The sequence below is a fragment of the Podarcis raffonei genome, chromosome 12 (genome assembly GCF_027172205.1).
Source record: "Podarcis raffonei isolate rPodRaf1 chromosome 12, rPodRaf1.pri, whole genome shotgun sequence".
NCBI lineage: Eukaryota > Metazoa > Chordata > Lepidosauria > Squamata > Lacertidae > Podarcis > Podarcis raffonei.
This window is the reverse complement of record NC_070613.1, coordinates 29366619-29381952: the sequence shown is the minus strand read 5'-3', so window position 1 is coordinate 29381952 and position 15334 is coordinate 29366619. Positions and strand designations below refer to the sequence as shown.

Here is a 15334-nt window from a genome sequence, read left to right as displayed (position 1 = left end):
TATTTTTGTTTTCTGAAAACACCTTGGAATTTAAGTGTATCGCAACATGGTCCGTAAAAACTGAAAGGGGGCAGAGACAGCTGTAACTTTTTGCCATTATTTTCCCCAATAGCATGCTACACCACAGCATAAACTAAGTTCTTGTTTTTTTACCTTCCAATTTAAGGTTGATTTCGTTAGATGAGGACAGTCACACCAAGGAATCAACCAGCTCAGGTATTTCTTTTATTATACCTTTCAAGTGTTGAGCCTGCTTAAAAGTCTCTCATTCATCCTAATAGATGCTATGTGCCAGTTTGTTCCTGCAAACTACTTTAGTGTATATAGCATTGTCTCCATCAGGGTTTTCTTATCCTAGCTCTAAAAATCCAAAGCACATGAAATCAATTAAGAGCAGAGATCTAAGAATAGAGATTTTATTTAACAACTCTAAAGGCACCTTGGAAAATAAATATCATGGAGTGTAGGCCTCCATATCCTTCTACTTGCTGCCATAACTTTGAGTGACCTCCAGCCTGTTCTCTATAACACAGCACTCACTGTGCTAGAGCTATTGCCTGTATTGTGGTACCATCACACCTCACCTCTTTCCAGAAAAAAATAGATTGGGGCCACTGCTAAATTAGTTGCATTGCTCTGCTGTGCTTCTCCAAACACACCAGACTTTTTTATCTTCCCTGCGTCCCCTGCATGCTTTTTGTGTGGTGGAGCTGGGCTTGGTTGAGGTTTTAACTTGTTCCAGGTGAGGGCCTAAGAGCAAGGTTACCAAACATTGTCAAAAGTATTTTAATTCAGCTGGATTTATGGATAATTAACTGGAGCAAAAACATAATCTATTTCTAATTGTAGGCAGCCTGGCCGGGGGGGGGGCGGAATCTGCATTTTTGAAATAATTTCATTGTAAACCAATTACCTAACCTGGAACAGATGCACCTCACTATCAAAATCACACTGCAGCTGCAGATTGAGGGGAGACTTTGACATCATCAAATATACTTTGAAGAGCAAAATGGGATTTTATCTGTAGGTAACAGAAGTAGGAACCCAACCCTTTCTCTGTTATTGGCAGTATGTTCTTAATTGCACAACATTCTGTCTTGTGCTGGTGATTAGCTTAGCTGGGAGGATGGCCAAATAAGGAAGATTAGAATGCTGATATTTATCACTTCCTTAAATGATTAAACTTGGTAAATGGTTGACCATATTTGGAACTGATTCAGTGGCCTTTCCTAATGTGGCACCCATTAGGTACACTAGACCTAGATCATGGTGTTTTTGTGAAACGAGTTTTGCTTTGGAAAGACATTGTGTAATATTCAGTGGTAGTCATGCTCAGAGTTGACCCATTGAAATGAATGAACTCAAGCTACTTAAGTCAACTGATTTCAATGGGTTCATTCTAAGCATAACTACTGTTTAATACAACCTACTGAATTAAAGGAGACCCTTTAAGAACCGCAAATAGTTTTTGTGAGTGCCCAGTAGTCGGCTACAAAGTACTGAAAAGAGAGAGAGAGTGTGTGTGTGTAAGAGAGTATAAATACATAGAATGTGTGTGTGGTTCTGGAGACTTTTAAGACACCACCGGTAAATAATTTATCTGGGATAGTTTCAGGTTAAATGTGAAATCCTAACTGCAAGTTAACAGTGCAAAGAGTGTCATACTAGAAAACCTTTGAAGCACATTCCATGTTTAAAGCACTTTAGGTTCTGACCTAGAAAATATTTCGGTTACAGCAGAAGAAACTAAGGACATCCTGAGTACTTTTGGGGAGAGCTTCAACCACAGAGAGAATTCAGGTATGTCTCCTAGACATGCAGTGCCGCCCTATACATGCCTACTCAGAAGTAAGTTGCATTGAGTTCAGTGGGACTTACTGACAGACAAGTTGCATATGATTGCTGCCTAAAGAAAATGGTATAACTGCAAGTATGAAATGTACATATAAGAGCCTACAGCTCAATAACTTTCCCTTATGTTTTGCCATTTTTAGGAGCCATAGATGACTTATTAGACTTGAAACCTGAGGAAAATGGTATGTAATCTTTTTGTCTGACTGTTTTATCAATTCTGCAAAGGGGCACCAAACATAGTATTTTCTTCTTTTTCTTTGGCGATCACTCATAGCCGAGTAAGATTGTCTTCCATGAACATGGTCTTAACAGTGAGTCTGTAAGTGACTGTGGAGGCCAATTCTGGATCCACACGTCCTTCCACAGTGGGGACATAAGTTTCTGGACGAGAGTTCATCACGGTGCGGGTTTGCCAAGCGTGCCTTCCTCTTAGCACATTTCTCCCTTTCAGCCTGAGTTCAAGCGTCTTCAAAGTCCACGACACCTTTGGTAGAGGCTGGTCTCCAATTGGATAATTTAATCTTTTAAACAATTGCATTATTTAATCTTTACTAATATAAAAGCTAGCTATGTCTCGATGTGATCATCCACTTTGGGCGCTTATGGGTTGTAGAAGAACATTCACCTCAATTTGTGAACCTTTTAGTATGATATTGATGTAGAAAAGTATCTCCTTCTGAACTGATAGTGATAGTAATAGTGTCTGTCAGTTTCCTTGACTTGAAATGCTGTTGTAAGCAACAACTATTCTTCCACTGATTTTTTTCAGCCAGGCAAAATTTGCCAGCTATGCTTCAGTGGTCCATAGCAACTGTGTTTTGGGGGGGACAGGTGTGTGCGCCATACTACATTCATCCTAGCAATAATTCTATGGGTGGTATTCAGCTAGGTTTTACTCAGAGTAAAAAGTAACATGACTAAATCCATTAATTTCAGCAGGTTTGCTCCGAGTAAAACATACCTATTCTTGTACCTATCCCTCCCCCCTTCTTTCTTTTTTTTGCCTCTGAAGCTAGATTCCCACATTTGGTTGCAACATGCTGAAGTTATCACATCATTTCTGATTCTGATTGTTTCAGCACAACTCCCACACATGGGGGTGGCTAGTATTTACTGTGTAAGGGAACCTATTAGCTCACAAGTTTTTCCCAGCAGTAGCTGCATTTACACAGATACTTATTCATTAAAAAAAACCACTGTGTGTAATGTATGAAGCAGAACCATCTTGTATTGACACTTGCAACCACATTAGAAGCGACTGTGAATTAAGCTTGGCTTGGCCGACCACTAAAGTGCTAAACATACAGCAATCTCATAGTATGCCACATGAAGGAGTAAATCTGTATCAATGGAAGGTAAAAAGCAGACTTTGTTCTGTAGAATTTTCTTTCTTCAATACTGTGATGGCAAAGGACAATTTATGAAAATAAGGGATAGATTTACTGTTGGAAAAAGGAAGCGGCAAGGAAATGCTGAACACAAAGCAAAGAACAAAAGGGAAAAGTAACAGCAGTGCAAATAGTTTATTGATAAAAGCCATATTGGCCCTTCTTTATAAGAACTCTGTTCTTAGTGAGTACACAGCTGCAGTTTTTAGAACACAGAGAAATTGTTTATGTCTATTATACATGACTTCTTTGTGAAATACCAGCAGTATATGATAACTGCATCAAAGAGCCTTGTTCTTTGCTGTATTTCTGTTAGATTTTTTAATAATAATAATAATAATTACTATTATTATTATTATCTTTATCATCATTATTATTTGCTATTGTGGTAGATGTAATTTCTAGCATAGCAGAGGAATGGTGAAATGTTACTATTAAAACCAGGTCTTCAATATATGTTGTAACTTCATGATTCCCTGCTAGATCTGGAAATTCCAGGAAGCAAAACAGGCTCTCTCGAACACATTAAAACACTATGTAATATATCAGGGCAGAGAAGTCAAAATAAAGAGGAGTCTTACAACGTAAGATGTGCCTTACACCAAGTAGACAAGAGTTGCAGTGTTTTATGTCACATTTATCAAGAATGTTTTGCCACTTCTAGACCAATAAGAGAGTCTTTTGGCACAATTGCTTTTCGTTTGAGCCACATGGGTCAGCTGTGGCTTGTGAAGTGAAACATCAGTGATGTCACCCACTTGTAACATGAGCTTTACCATGACTGAAGACTGCTTATATTTCCTGTATTGTAACTTTCTGGCTGTAGTAAACTGCTAACCACAAATCCTGTTTTCTTTGAGAGAGAGGAGGGTGGTGCTAATTTTTTTAATACCTAATCAATCAATCAGTTTATTACAGTCATAGACCAGCAGTCAGAGAATAGAATATTAAGTGGATAAAAAACAAAACTGATAAACAAAATTGATAATCGCTTCTCGGCCTTTTGGCTAAGATCAAGTGTAGTACCTAATTCATTCCAGATTTGGGATGCTAGGATGCAACTTTTGACTGCCATTTTTGATGCAGCTGGAAACTCACACTGGATTATACCAGTATAATTGACTACTTATAATATTGGCCTTTCTTGACAAGTAAGTGTGTAACTGCAAAGAGGATTGAAGATGTAAACAGAAAGTTCAGCCCTCAAAATTGTCACCCATCATGAAGGTTAAAGCTGCTGTTTTCTTTCATCCAAGTTGGTTTTATTCATGGTGTGTAGGTGTTTTTTTATTCTCCCAAGTGGTGTTGACTCATAGGCATTTTTTAAAGTCAACTCTGTCCCCTAACTTCTCCTCTTTTCACGCCCCCAATAACTTCACTCTACGTGTTTGAAAGAAGACTCAGTCACTTTTGAGTAAGACCTACTTAATGTATAGATGAAAGATTCTTTCATCTATACATTTCTGATATGCCCAACTCATTACAAGAAAGTATTTATCTTTGCTGTGTTATGTGTGGATAATTTAAGTGCACGGAAGGTTACTTGGCCAACTGAGGCTTTTATTAGAGAAAGCTGCCTATTGTACATGCTACCACATACTTTAGGTAAGCTACTGAGCTCCACAGTGATGAAGCAATGACAGGAAGATTTCAAATGACAGGAAGATTTCAAAAAATGCCTAGCATCATACTCATTGCGGCAGTTTTGGAGCAAAGCTTCAAACACTTTCATGCCTGTTTGGAGACAGTAGCCTTTTCTACCCTGGTTCCCTCCAGATGTTTTCAACTACAGCTTCACCATTGACTAAGCTGGGTGGGGTTGATGGGAATTGCTGTCCAAAAGATCTGATGGGTACTGATGCCTCCAACAGCAATGTTTTGGGAGTTTTGATCATCTGCTGTCCCATCACACCTCCCAAATAAACTCTTCTTTTCAAAAGTCAATTTCTGGAGAAGACGAAAAGCAGCAATGCCAGATAAAGGACCTACTGGGGCCTCAGGTAGTTGCACTGAAATGAAAAGCATGTACAGTTCCAAAGCTCACATTCTGAAAGAGATCATGTTTGAGGAAAAATGGAGAAGTATGTTGCTGGTTATACTAAATTCAGTTTCTAATGAGGTCAGTGTTCAGTCTTCAAATTCACTGTAGAAAAATGTTCCAATAGTAGATGGAATTCATTCTCTGAAATAATTCAGCTGTGACAGCCCCCTGGAGTATGCTTCCTTATGAGTAGGTTGAAATGAAGTTCGCCAGACTGGCATTGCCAACTGTTGTGAACCCGAAGTTGTGGCAAGGATGGCATCAGACAAATTCTAGCATCAAACACATTTTTATTCTCCCAGGCACTTGGACAGCTTGAGCTTTTGGCAGCAACTGATGCTCACCTTGTACGGAGTGAATGGATAATTTGTGTTGTTTTTGATTATCCTTCCCCCCCCCCTTTTGGATGACCTTTTTTTTAAGCATATCATATTTGTATTGACTTATTAAATTTATTGTGGATTGTGTATTTTTATTATTGCAAATTGTTTTGGAACACCCCTGGGATGTGTGAATAAATATTGATTGATTTAAAAGCATTTCTGAACTGCTTAATATGTAAACAAACTCTACAGAAATATAAAAATTTAAAATGTAATAAAAACAGTAAAAAGGGATTATAATAACTAGGAAAAATATATTATGAAAACAGATAAAAGCAGGAATACAGTAATAACAGGGTGTATTCTTTTGGTCAGGGAAAGCTTGGGCAAAAAGAATACATCTTTGCAAGATGTCTGAAGTAAAGGATGGATAATGCTTCACGTATGGCAGAGGAAAATGCATTCTGGAATGCAGGGGCAATGGCAGAAAGGGGCCCTTTGCTGAGTTACCACCCTGTTATATTCTGAATAAACTTTCCCCAGATGTTCTGCAGATCTTGCAGGTCTTTACAGGGACAGGTGGTCTTACGGGTAACCTTGTTGTGCATTGTCTACTATATTTCTTGCCCACCCTTCATCATAATGTCTCAGGGTAGATTAACACCTGAATTTAACTGATACAATACAGTGGTACCTCCAGGTTACAGACTCCGCTAACCCAGAAATATTACCTTGGGTTAAGAACTTTGCTTCAGGATGAGAACAGAAATCGTGCAGTGGCAGCAGGAGGCCCCATTAGCTAAAGTGGTGCCTCAGGTTAAGAACAGTTTCAGGTTAAGAACAGACCTCCAGAACGAATTAAGTTCTTAACCCGAGGTACCACTGTACAATCAAACAAGTTAAAACTAAACCATCAGTCCAGAACAGAGTAGATGTCTTGGTAAAGGTGGTCAGGGTTATTTCTGCCACACAGTTCTTCCCACAAACATGCTCTCTAGAGAAGGGGAAGAAACATTGTGGCTGGACAGATTCTCAGGGCAGAATCACATGTCCATTTCCCATGGAGGTGCTATTTTAAAACTTCCCATATGGTGAGGCTCGCTTTTGAAAGCGTGTCCGTATTTCAAAGAATCATAGAATCATAGAATCATAGAGTTGGAAGAGACCACAAAGAGGCTAGGGGAACATGGTAATGGAGAGCTCTGAAGCTTCCACCATTCTTTCCATTGTCTCCTTGAGAGGGAGGTGGAAAGTAAAACGATAGGCTAGCAGTAGGCTTTAGTGACTCATTTGCTGGCTCATTGAGTTTTCCTAAGACCATAAGAAGAGCCCTGTGGGATCAAACCAAAACTTAAGCTAGTCTAGCATGCTTTCTCCTACCGTGGCCAACGGGATGCCTATGGAATCCCATAACCAGGAAATGAACACAAGAGCTCCCTTCCCCTTCAACAGTGACTGAAATTCAGAGGTCTACTACCTGTAGCTGTCATGACAAGCAGCCCCTGATAGCTTTATCCTTCATAATTTTCTCTAATTCCCTTTTAATGCTGTCCAAGCTGGTGGCCATCACCACAAATTGCGGTAGCAAATTCCATAGCTGACTTTGCCATTTCTGAAGAAGTATTATTATTACCTAGAATTTTCTACATGCTGAAATTTAACTGCTTTTGCCCAACAGTGGTTGATTGGACACTGTTATCCCTGAGCATCCATTCTTGCCCCTCCAGTGCATGGGCACATAATCAATGTACAGTACAATGAATCACTGTATCTCTTTGCCTTCCACACTGGTAAAGCAGCCAAGTCCTATTCCCTTCCTGTTTACTTTGTCGTCTGGAAAAGGGGGCATTCTATGCTTCTCCATTATGCATTTCCTTCATTTTTCATCTTGTAGACATCTGAGCCAGCATAAGATCAACCCCATTCAGCAAAATTCCTGGTTTGAATGCTTTGCTCAGTAGGAATAGTGTAACTGTATAGTAAGCTCTTCCTTTTCTAGGTAATCCATCATGAACCTTCTGTTTCTTGTCCATATTAAATCACATTTCTATTACAACAAGGATAAGGACTTCTGCAGGAAAGGGGTTTTTATTCATTTTGGATCATTGGTCAAAGTAATTCTTTTGTTGAACTATCTGGTTTCTATCTGGAAAAGTGGGGGTGTACCCCCCTAGAGGTGTCTGCATTTTAAATAACTGTCAAAACATGAGTTATTACATGAACTATGGCATCTAGAGAGGTTAAACTGAGAGGTGAGAAATCATAAAAGTCCAGACTGAATTCCAGAATGTGAGGAATGAGAGGTGCAACTGGAAGATCATCTAGTTTAGGTGCTCCCCATAAAATTATTTTATCTATGCCTCAGTCTCTAGGGCCTATACCAGGTCTCTTAGCTAATCACTTATTGTCTACTCTGACTGGCAGCAGCAGCCTAGAGTTTCAAGCAAAGGTCTATCCTGTTCCTTTTAACTGGGACTTCTAGAGATTGAACCTGGAACCTTCTGCATGTATTGCGGAGCTATAGTTCCTTCACTACTGGTAGATCTGAATGGGCATTCCTTAAGTATCTTTCTCTGTCCTTACTTGTTTTTTTTCTGATTTCTTTCTGCTTTGCTACTCCTGCTTCTCCCAGCAGCATCAATGGACCCGCTTGCAAATTCTTTGGAGACTGAGGCTACTGATAAGGATGATATGGTATTACTGAACGAGATTCTCAATGCATCTTCTTTGGACGACGGCGAATTCAGCAGAGAGTGGAGAGCTGTATTTGGAGAGGACCCACTTGCTGACATGCCCACGAGCTCTTCCGCAGGAGAAATGGAGAACAATCAGTCATCAGCATCAGGCTTCCTTCCTTCTCAACTTTTAGACCAAAACATGAATGACTTGCAGTCCTCCCTTCAAGGTAGGTTTATTTTAGGCTGATTAGCAAACAGATGGACTCAGCCCACCAACCTGATGCCAAGCGCTGTGTCATGCATGAATGCATGTGAACAAAGACACATATTTACTTGGGAGGGTATAGCCATAACCACTAAACCAGAGCTTTCCAAACTTTATGTTGGTGACACACTTTTTAAACATGCATCATTTTGCGAAGCAGTAATTTCCCCCCAGCCCCGGGAGGAGCATGGGGAGCGATTGCATGACACACCTGCATACTGCAGCCAACACACTAACATGTCGCGACACACAGTTTGAAAAGCTCTTCACTAAACCGTAGGATGGTGTTATGTGCATGAACCTTGGGCTTAAGTGCTCTCTCCCTTCCTCTTTACAACCATGAGGAGATAATTAATTTATTATTATTATTTAATTTTGTATACTACCTTATACGTGATCAAATAACTGGTCCATCGATCTCAGTATTGTCTCTAGTACTGACTGACAGTAGTTTCAGACAGGGGTTTCTCCCAGCCCTACCGACAGATGCCAGGGATTGAACCAGAGGCAATTTGCACGCAAAGCATGCAATTTTAACCTAACCAGTTGGTTGTGTTGTCCAAATTGGGACAAACTGTGGTTAGGATAAACAGTGGTTTGTCAGAACAAGCCAGGATCAAGCCATGGCTTCTGATCCTGGCTTCTTTGGATAAGCATAGGGAAACTTAACTGTAGTTCCCAGTTCAGACAAAACAACAAATGGCAGTTAGTTTAAAATGGAAATGAATGTTTACAATCTCCATGCAGACAGGAGGGAAGTAGGCTTGTTCACATAAAGCTGAACTAGGTCTTAGCCAACATTACATCTGAATCAGGTCTCTTCTCTCAGTCACGCTAACACTCTCCCATGAGGTTTGTAGGTGTGCCTTCCAGGAAATAGCTCCTTCCCTTGGGTTACTCACACTAAGCTCATTTATGCATTTTCCTCTCCCTATTTTTACCCTCCCTTAAGTATCAGTTGGCTACTCTGGTGCTGTAAAATAGATGCATCTGCACAACAGGCTCAGAATGAAAGTGCTTTGTTAGTTTGCAGCTCTTGTTGCTTCAGTGCTCCATGCACAGCAGACCAGCCTCCTTGCTGCCAATATTCTATGTTAATCTCTCCGCTGTTTCTTGGGCAGATGGTGGTTGTGGGAGGGAGGCGTAGAGGGTGAAAGGAAAAAATTGTCTCGTTATTTTTAGAGTGAAGGGATGACGTGTGTGAAGGGTTCTTAACTCCTCCAGGGTGTTAACGTGGGCTGGTTTGCTTGTCATTTGTTGATGGGAAAATTATTCCTCTGACATTCCTCAGGTAGAAGAAAATAGTAGAGCCTGGAGTAGCAATAAAAAAAGCTGTTGTTAAAGGGACCTTGTCAAGACTGGCATGCCTAAAATAGGAGCGTGTCATCAGTGAGGCTTCAATGGCTTCAATCCAAGCACTTTGGCTTAATAGGCCTGTGGACAGGGGCATATCTGGCCTCTTTGTCTAGCGTAGTACAGATGCTTAATGGAATCGAAGTACTCAGATTTTTAAGGTGATATGGCGTAGGAAAGTCACTAAGAGGCAAACCAGACACAGTGGGGCAGATCTGCAAACAGGATCTCCTATGATTGTTGGTAGCTGCTTTTTTAATTACAAACTATCACCAAGGGTAGGGAGGGCAATTAAATTTAAAAGCAGCCAGTGAGAGAGAGAGATGTGTGATACCGCATATTGTTGTGGCAAATAGCTGCTTTTGGATGAGTGTGATTTAAATTGGGAAATGGCACAGATGGGGAACGGTTAGACCTTTCTCCCCCAGCACTGTGGCCCCAGTGTAGATCAGCTACTTTTAAATGAAAACTATTGTTCACAAATCTTCCACATCGCATATGGTTTGGTGCTAAAAGACTGAATAGTGAGCCAGGAGGTCTCTAGTTTGAATCTTGCTTTTGCCCTGAATAGAAGGCTGCTGTATCCCATCCCACCCCACCACACCCAGTTTGGACTACAGGCCTGTTCTCTTCCCAACTCTTTCAAACATGCAGTCTTGCACATTTGTTGTTATGCAGTTCAGGCTGCAACATAGTCACAGATCACTTAAAGGAACGGCTGGTGGGGAAATGTATTATTTACGACGTTGGCAGAAGGCTTTCTTTTTTGCCAAATGCAATTATGTCATTCCTTCTCTAAGAAACCCATAGTGCAGGCTGGGACCCCAGGCTGAAAGAGCATGACTTCCCCAAGGCCAATGAGAGAGATCAGGGCAGAGCAGGGGCTGGGGTTTGTGTCTCCTTGGTTCAGTGCCAGCACACTTCCCTTCAGAAAGAACACAACTGTTTGCAATGCTATTGGTTATCTATGACATCCAGCACAATATGGAGAGAGGTTGTTTTCCTTCTAAGTTAACCAGTAAAAGCTATGCCCTGTTAAATAATTGAAGGTGTATTATAAATGCAAGTAACCTCTCATTTTGCATGGCTGAGGAGCCAACCGTGGCAACTATTTTTCAGAATTTCCATTCCTAGTAATGCAAGTGGTTTTCTTCCAAAGTATACAGGCTTTATTTGTTAATTGAAAATGTCTCTTTGCTAGGATTATTTTTCAGAGATCTGTTTAGCGTATGACTGGCAGAAAACAAGTCTTCTTCAACTTCAAATTACTGCCTTATTCCACAAAGAGTGGCTGGGGAAACTCAGCCAGATGGGCGGGGTATAAATAATAAAATAATAATAATAACAATGCCTGTTAAGTAAACTAGAGAACTTACTGTTGCGTGATCAAAGCAGTTATGTCCAGGTTGCTAGCTTTGGGTCTCAGTTTCCCATCTAGCTATTAATTATCTTTGATGGCATCATATGTTAATAGAGCAGATGTTTTTGCTTGTATAAGGTTCCAAGCATTTACAAATAATAAAATATGTTGGAGCAAACAATGCTATACAAAAGAATCCTTGCTAACACCACAGTTGAAGATCCCAGTGTTCAGTGTTACATCTGAACCAGATCAGTTTGTGGGGAAGCTCAAGTTCAGACATGGAAACAAACCATGGTTTACACAAGTACTCTGCGGTTTTGTGTTGCCTCTGAATTTAGCCTGTGCACAACATTTCAGCAATTTTCAACTAAGCATGCCTGTTAATCCCCATTAACCAGCAAGGAGGCAGGCATCATACAGGCATGCTTCACTTCAGACATGGGTTAAGAATATATGGAATACTTTACATCCACCGGAAATTGTCTTAATTATATTTTCCTGTTCCCTTAGTCTTTTATCCAGTAAATACAGCCTTTGTCTTTTAGTCTGTTTTGTCTGCCTTTAAAACTGTATTGTTACTGCACCCATTTATTCCCAGTCTTCAATTGGTCCTCCAGGCACTATTGTACTGCAATAATAATTATAGGAATCATTTTTAATTTATGTGTACAGGAGCTTTTTTCTGTGGCTGAACAATCTAGCTGTTGCTTCCATTTTTAAATTTAATTGAGGCCAAGAGAATGACTGCTTGCTTCACCTTTTCCACATTTGTACAGTTGCTGGCAGAAGAGTAGGAGGTTTGGTTTCCTTAATGTCTCACTGATAATCTTGCGTCTAGTCATATCATGAGCTGCTCTTTGAGCAGCCAGCTAGTAAGCACCAATATTTTTTCCCCAAAGGCCAATTTCCCCTGTAAACTTTGCTTGTATTAGCAATGGAGAACACTACTTTGTAACATTATTCAAAAGTTTTTCCTAACCACCCTTTTGGACCAAACGTACAGACCCATAGGGCACGTGTCAGGCACCTGAACTGCTAGTAGTGTTTGTTGTGGGAGCCTTTTCCAGACGGTAGGCTGGATTGACTCCTGTTCACTATTTGAAACGGCAGTCTGAAGGTCCCCACTCCCAGTCAGCAGATAGCAGAGCTCATGAGCAGATCTAACAACTTCAAAAATACCAATTGTCAAAACAAGTTGTACTGTTAGTTTCAGTAGATGAATGGATTTGATGGAGCAAGCAAGACAATTAAAGTGAATGCAAAAAATAAAAAAAAAGCAGACTCAAATACAACCCTGTTGCAGTAACCGGTAAGGAAATGAGAGTTGTTTAATTTCTATCCCAAAGTACACAAGAAGAATTTACAACAGGATTAAAGTAACATAATACAAAGTACAAAATGTAAAGACCTACATAAAGCAATGAAGCCAGAGCTGTAAAGCAACAGATCAGGACAGGATTTTTAGAAATTGTTTTTAACAGAAGAGTTCAAGCTTCAATTATTACTGTTGTGAGCAGTGTGAGCTCGTTAAGTAATTATAGTTGATTGACAGAAATGCAACTGTGTTATTGAATTTTAGGTTGGGCAGCCAGCAGCCTCAGCCCTACGCCTGTCCCACAGACCGCCCAGAAATCCAACAGCCTGAACACGACCGTCAACAAGACACCTATGAAAGGTGACAAACACCTTACGCTTTGATTGTGTGTGCACCAACACAGCAATACAAAGCTTAGAGTCTTCCAGGTGTTTGGTTGTCTGTGTGTGTAGTCTCACAACTATTTACATAGAATGGCTTCCTTTCAGGAATTATCCTCTAATTGTGCCCTAATTGGCATGTTATTTAAGTAATCGGCACTTGAATATCAATGCTTGCTTGTTGGTTGACGTTAAAATGTTGCCAAGACTTGAGTGGAGATGTCTTGTTTCAGTAACGAAAACTCCACTGGGTCATCACTTGGTCACACTCTGTGTTGACAAAATCCCTTTCTAGAGACGCTCTATGAACTCAAGTACTCCTGGCTGCAGGCAGAATGGACCCTTCGGGCCCTCCCAGTGTTGGGTCTTTGGTGATCTCCCTTTCCCTTTTTGTACAACCTCCAAAGGCTCATCCAAGTGAAGATGAATTCATTTAAATGCTGTGAAGTGATTGGGAATGGAGAAACCATGAGCCAATCCACCATTTGAGGGAGTTTGTGGGCCACCCTCCTCTTCTTCCGATGTCCCTGTGCTTAGGAGCCAGGGAAGTGGCTAATTGCTAAAAAGGCCTTCTCTGTGATGGCACCTAAATTATCAAACTTCCTCTTCAAATGTGTTTTCTGAGCAACATCGTTATCTTTCAAGAAAAACCCATCCCAATCTCTTGTTTGTGTTCTTAATGACGTTTTAATGGCAGTTGAGATCCTCTTAATTTCTTTTTACTGCTGTTATCTGATATCTTCGTTTTTACTTGCCAGTTATGCTGCTTTAGTTTCCATTATATTTTACTGCAATATATTGAGTTTTTTCTTATTGTAGTCAACTTTAAGGGCAGTGTGTGTGTTGCAAATTATATAAATAAATAATATAGAGCTGTAAACTGCTTTGAGATTTTTCTAAAAAATATAAGAAAAATATAGAAATGAAATAATAATAACTGCAGAATATTTAAATTTTCTGTCAAAAGCAATACATAAATATGGGTTCTATCAGGCATATACTACATATTTTCTTCAGTAGTGCATTCTAAGTCCATACCATGTTTGTTTATGTCAGCATTAGTATATATATATATATATATATATATATTTTAAAAAACTGTCAAGCAAAAATCTTAACTTCTTGGGGATTGTTTGTCTTTGTTTTTCCTTTTTGCAGAAGCTGCAAGTTCCTCTAAAGATCTAACGGCTTGGTTTAGCCTCTTTGCTGATCTGGACCCCTTGTCCAACCCAGATGCAGTTGGGAAAACAGATAAAGAACACGAATTGCTCAATGCATGAGTTGTCTGCCTGTGGTAACTCTCACTTCACCATTCAAAAATGCATTTCTTGGGGCTTTAGAAGAGTTTAAAACCAGATCAGTTTACTGTTGTACGACTTACTTCTCACTTCTGTGCCATTCTAATAAAATCAAGGGATTGACCTAACCCCTTTCTATAGGTAACAGTTATTTGCTCTTGTTTTGTACAAAGAGTTTGCAACTTCTTTTTTTGTATGTGAATGTATCAAACGAAGTTTTGATTTAGAGAAGACTACTGAATAGATTAGTGTACTTGCTGTAACTTGGCTCTTGGCAGGCGGAGTGCCACAGCTAACTCAAGAGTGAAATATAAATAATAAACCTATTTTTTATATCTTTTTCTTTGTGTAAATCAAAACAAAATCATGTAACTGGAGACTGCATGACCCAGTGGTATATTCGATACTACCATTTAGAAAGTAGTATATAACATACTGCTGTGATGTTAATTTATAATTTCTTTTGTTAGTATCCATAGTGAAAAATCTATACTCTGGGGCTAATTATTAGAGAATTATATTTGAGTATCTATGAATCTACTGTGCTCATTCTCTAATTTTAAATTATTAGGCAAATGGCATTGTATAAGTCCAAGCCGACTGCCCAAACTACATCCTCCAGGCATGTTCAGTTGTACCAGCAGTTTCGGCAATTGGAGACCAGGTGGTATTGACTTTGCCAACATGTGTATTTACAGTAATCATGGTTTCCATACAAAGCACTTTTCATCAAAGCTGGTTTCATACACACATGTTCTGTCGCGACACTCTCCTTTAATAAAGATGGTTTTGACAAAAAGAAAAAGTGTAGCTGAACCTTTGTCATGGGGAATGGGAACAATTCAATGGATGCAATCATGATTTAATAATAAATTATTGTTGTTATTGTTATTTATTTAATTTATATTCTATCCATCTGACTGGGTTGCCCGAGCCATTCTGGGTGGTTCCCTGCAAAATAATAAAAACACAATAAAACCTCAGATGTTAAAACCTTACCGGTATAGGGCTGCCTTCAGACGCCTTTTAAAAAGTCATTTGGTTGCTTGTTTGAAATCTGATGAGAGGGCCTTCCA

At 39.7% G+C, this 15334-nt stretch overlaps 1 protein-coding gene and 1 pseudogene across 15 annotated transcripts in view; both read left to right on the top strand.

Moving 5' to 3' along the window:
• ICA1 (islet cell autoantigen 1) overlaps nt 1–14598 on the top strand; it is a 66029-nt gene extending 51431 nt beyond the window's left edge. For 13 of the 15 annotated variants that reach the window (XM_053409467.1, XM_053409475.1, XM_053409471.1 and 10 more), the window contains 6 exons: nt 167–216; nt 1738–1800; nt 1995–2036; nt 8239–8511; nt 12845–12940; nt 14119–14598. In XM_053409467.1, the coding sequence (XP_053265442.1) occupies nt 167–216; nt 1738–1800; nt 1995–2036; nt 8239–8511; nt 12845–12940; nt 14119–14240 (646 nt within the window). In that variant the 3' untranslated portion in view covers nt 14241–14598. The remainder of the gene's footprint in view (nt 1–166; nt 217–1737; nt 1801–1994; nt 2037–8238; nt 8512–12844; nt 12941–14118) is intronic. The other 2 variants (XM_053409470.1, XM_053409482.1) reach the window with 1 other exon arrangement.
• On the top strand, nt 4230–4386 carry LOC128398574 (uncharacterized; annotated as a pseudogene).
• Nucleotides 14599–15334: the final 736 nt, after the last annotated feature.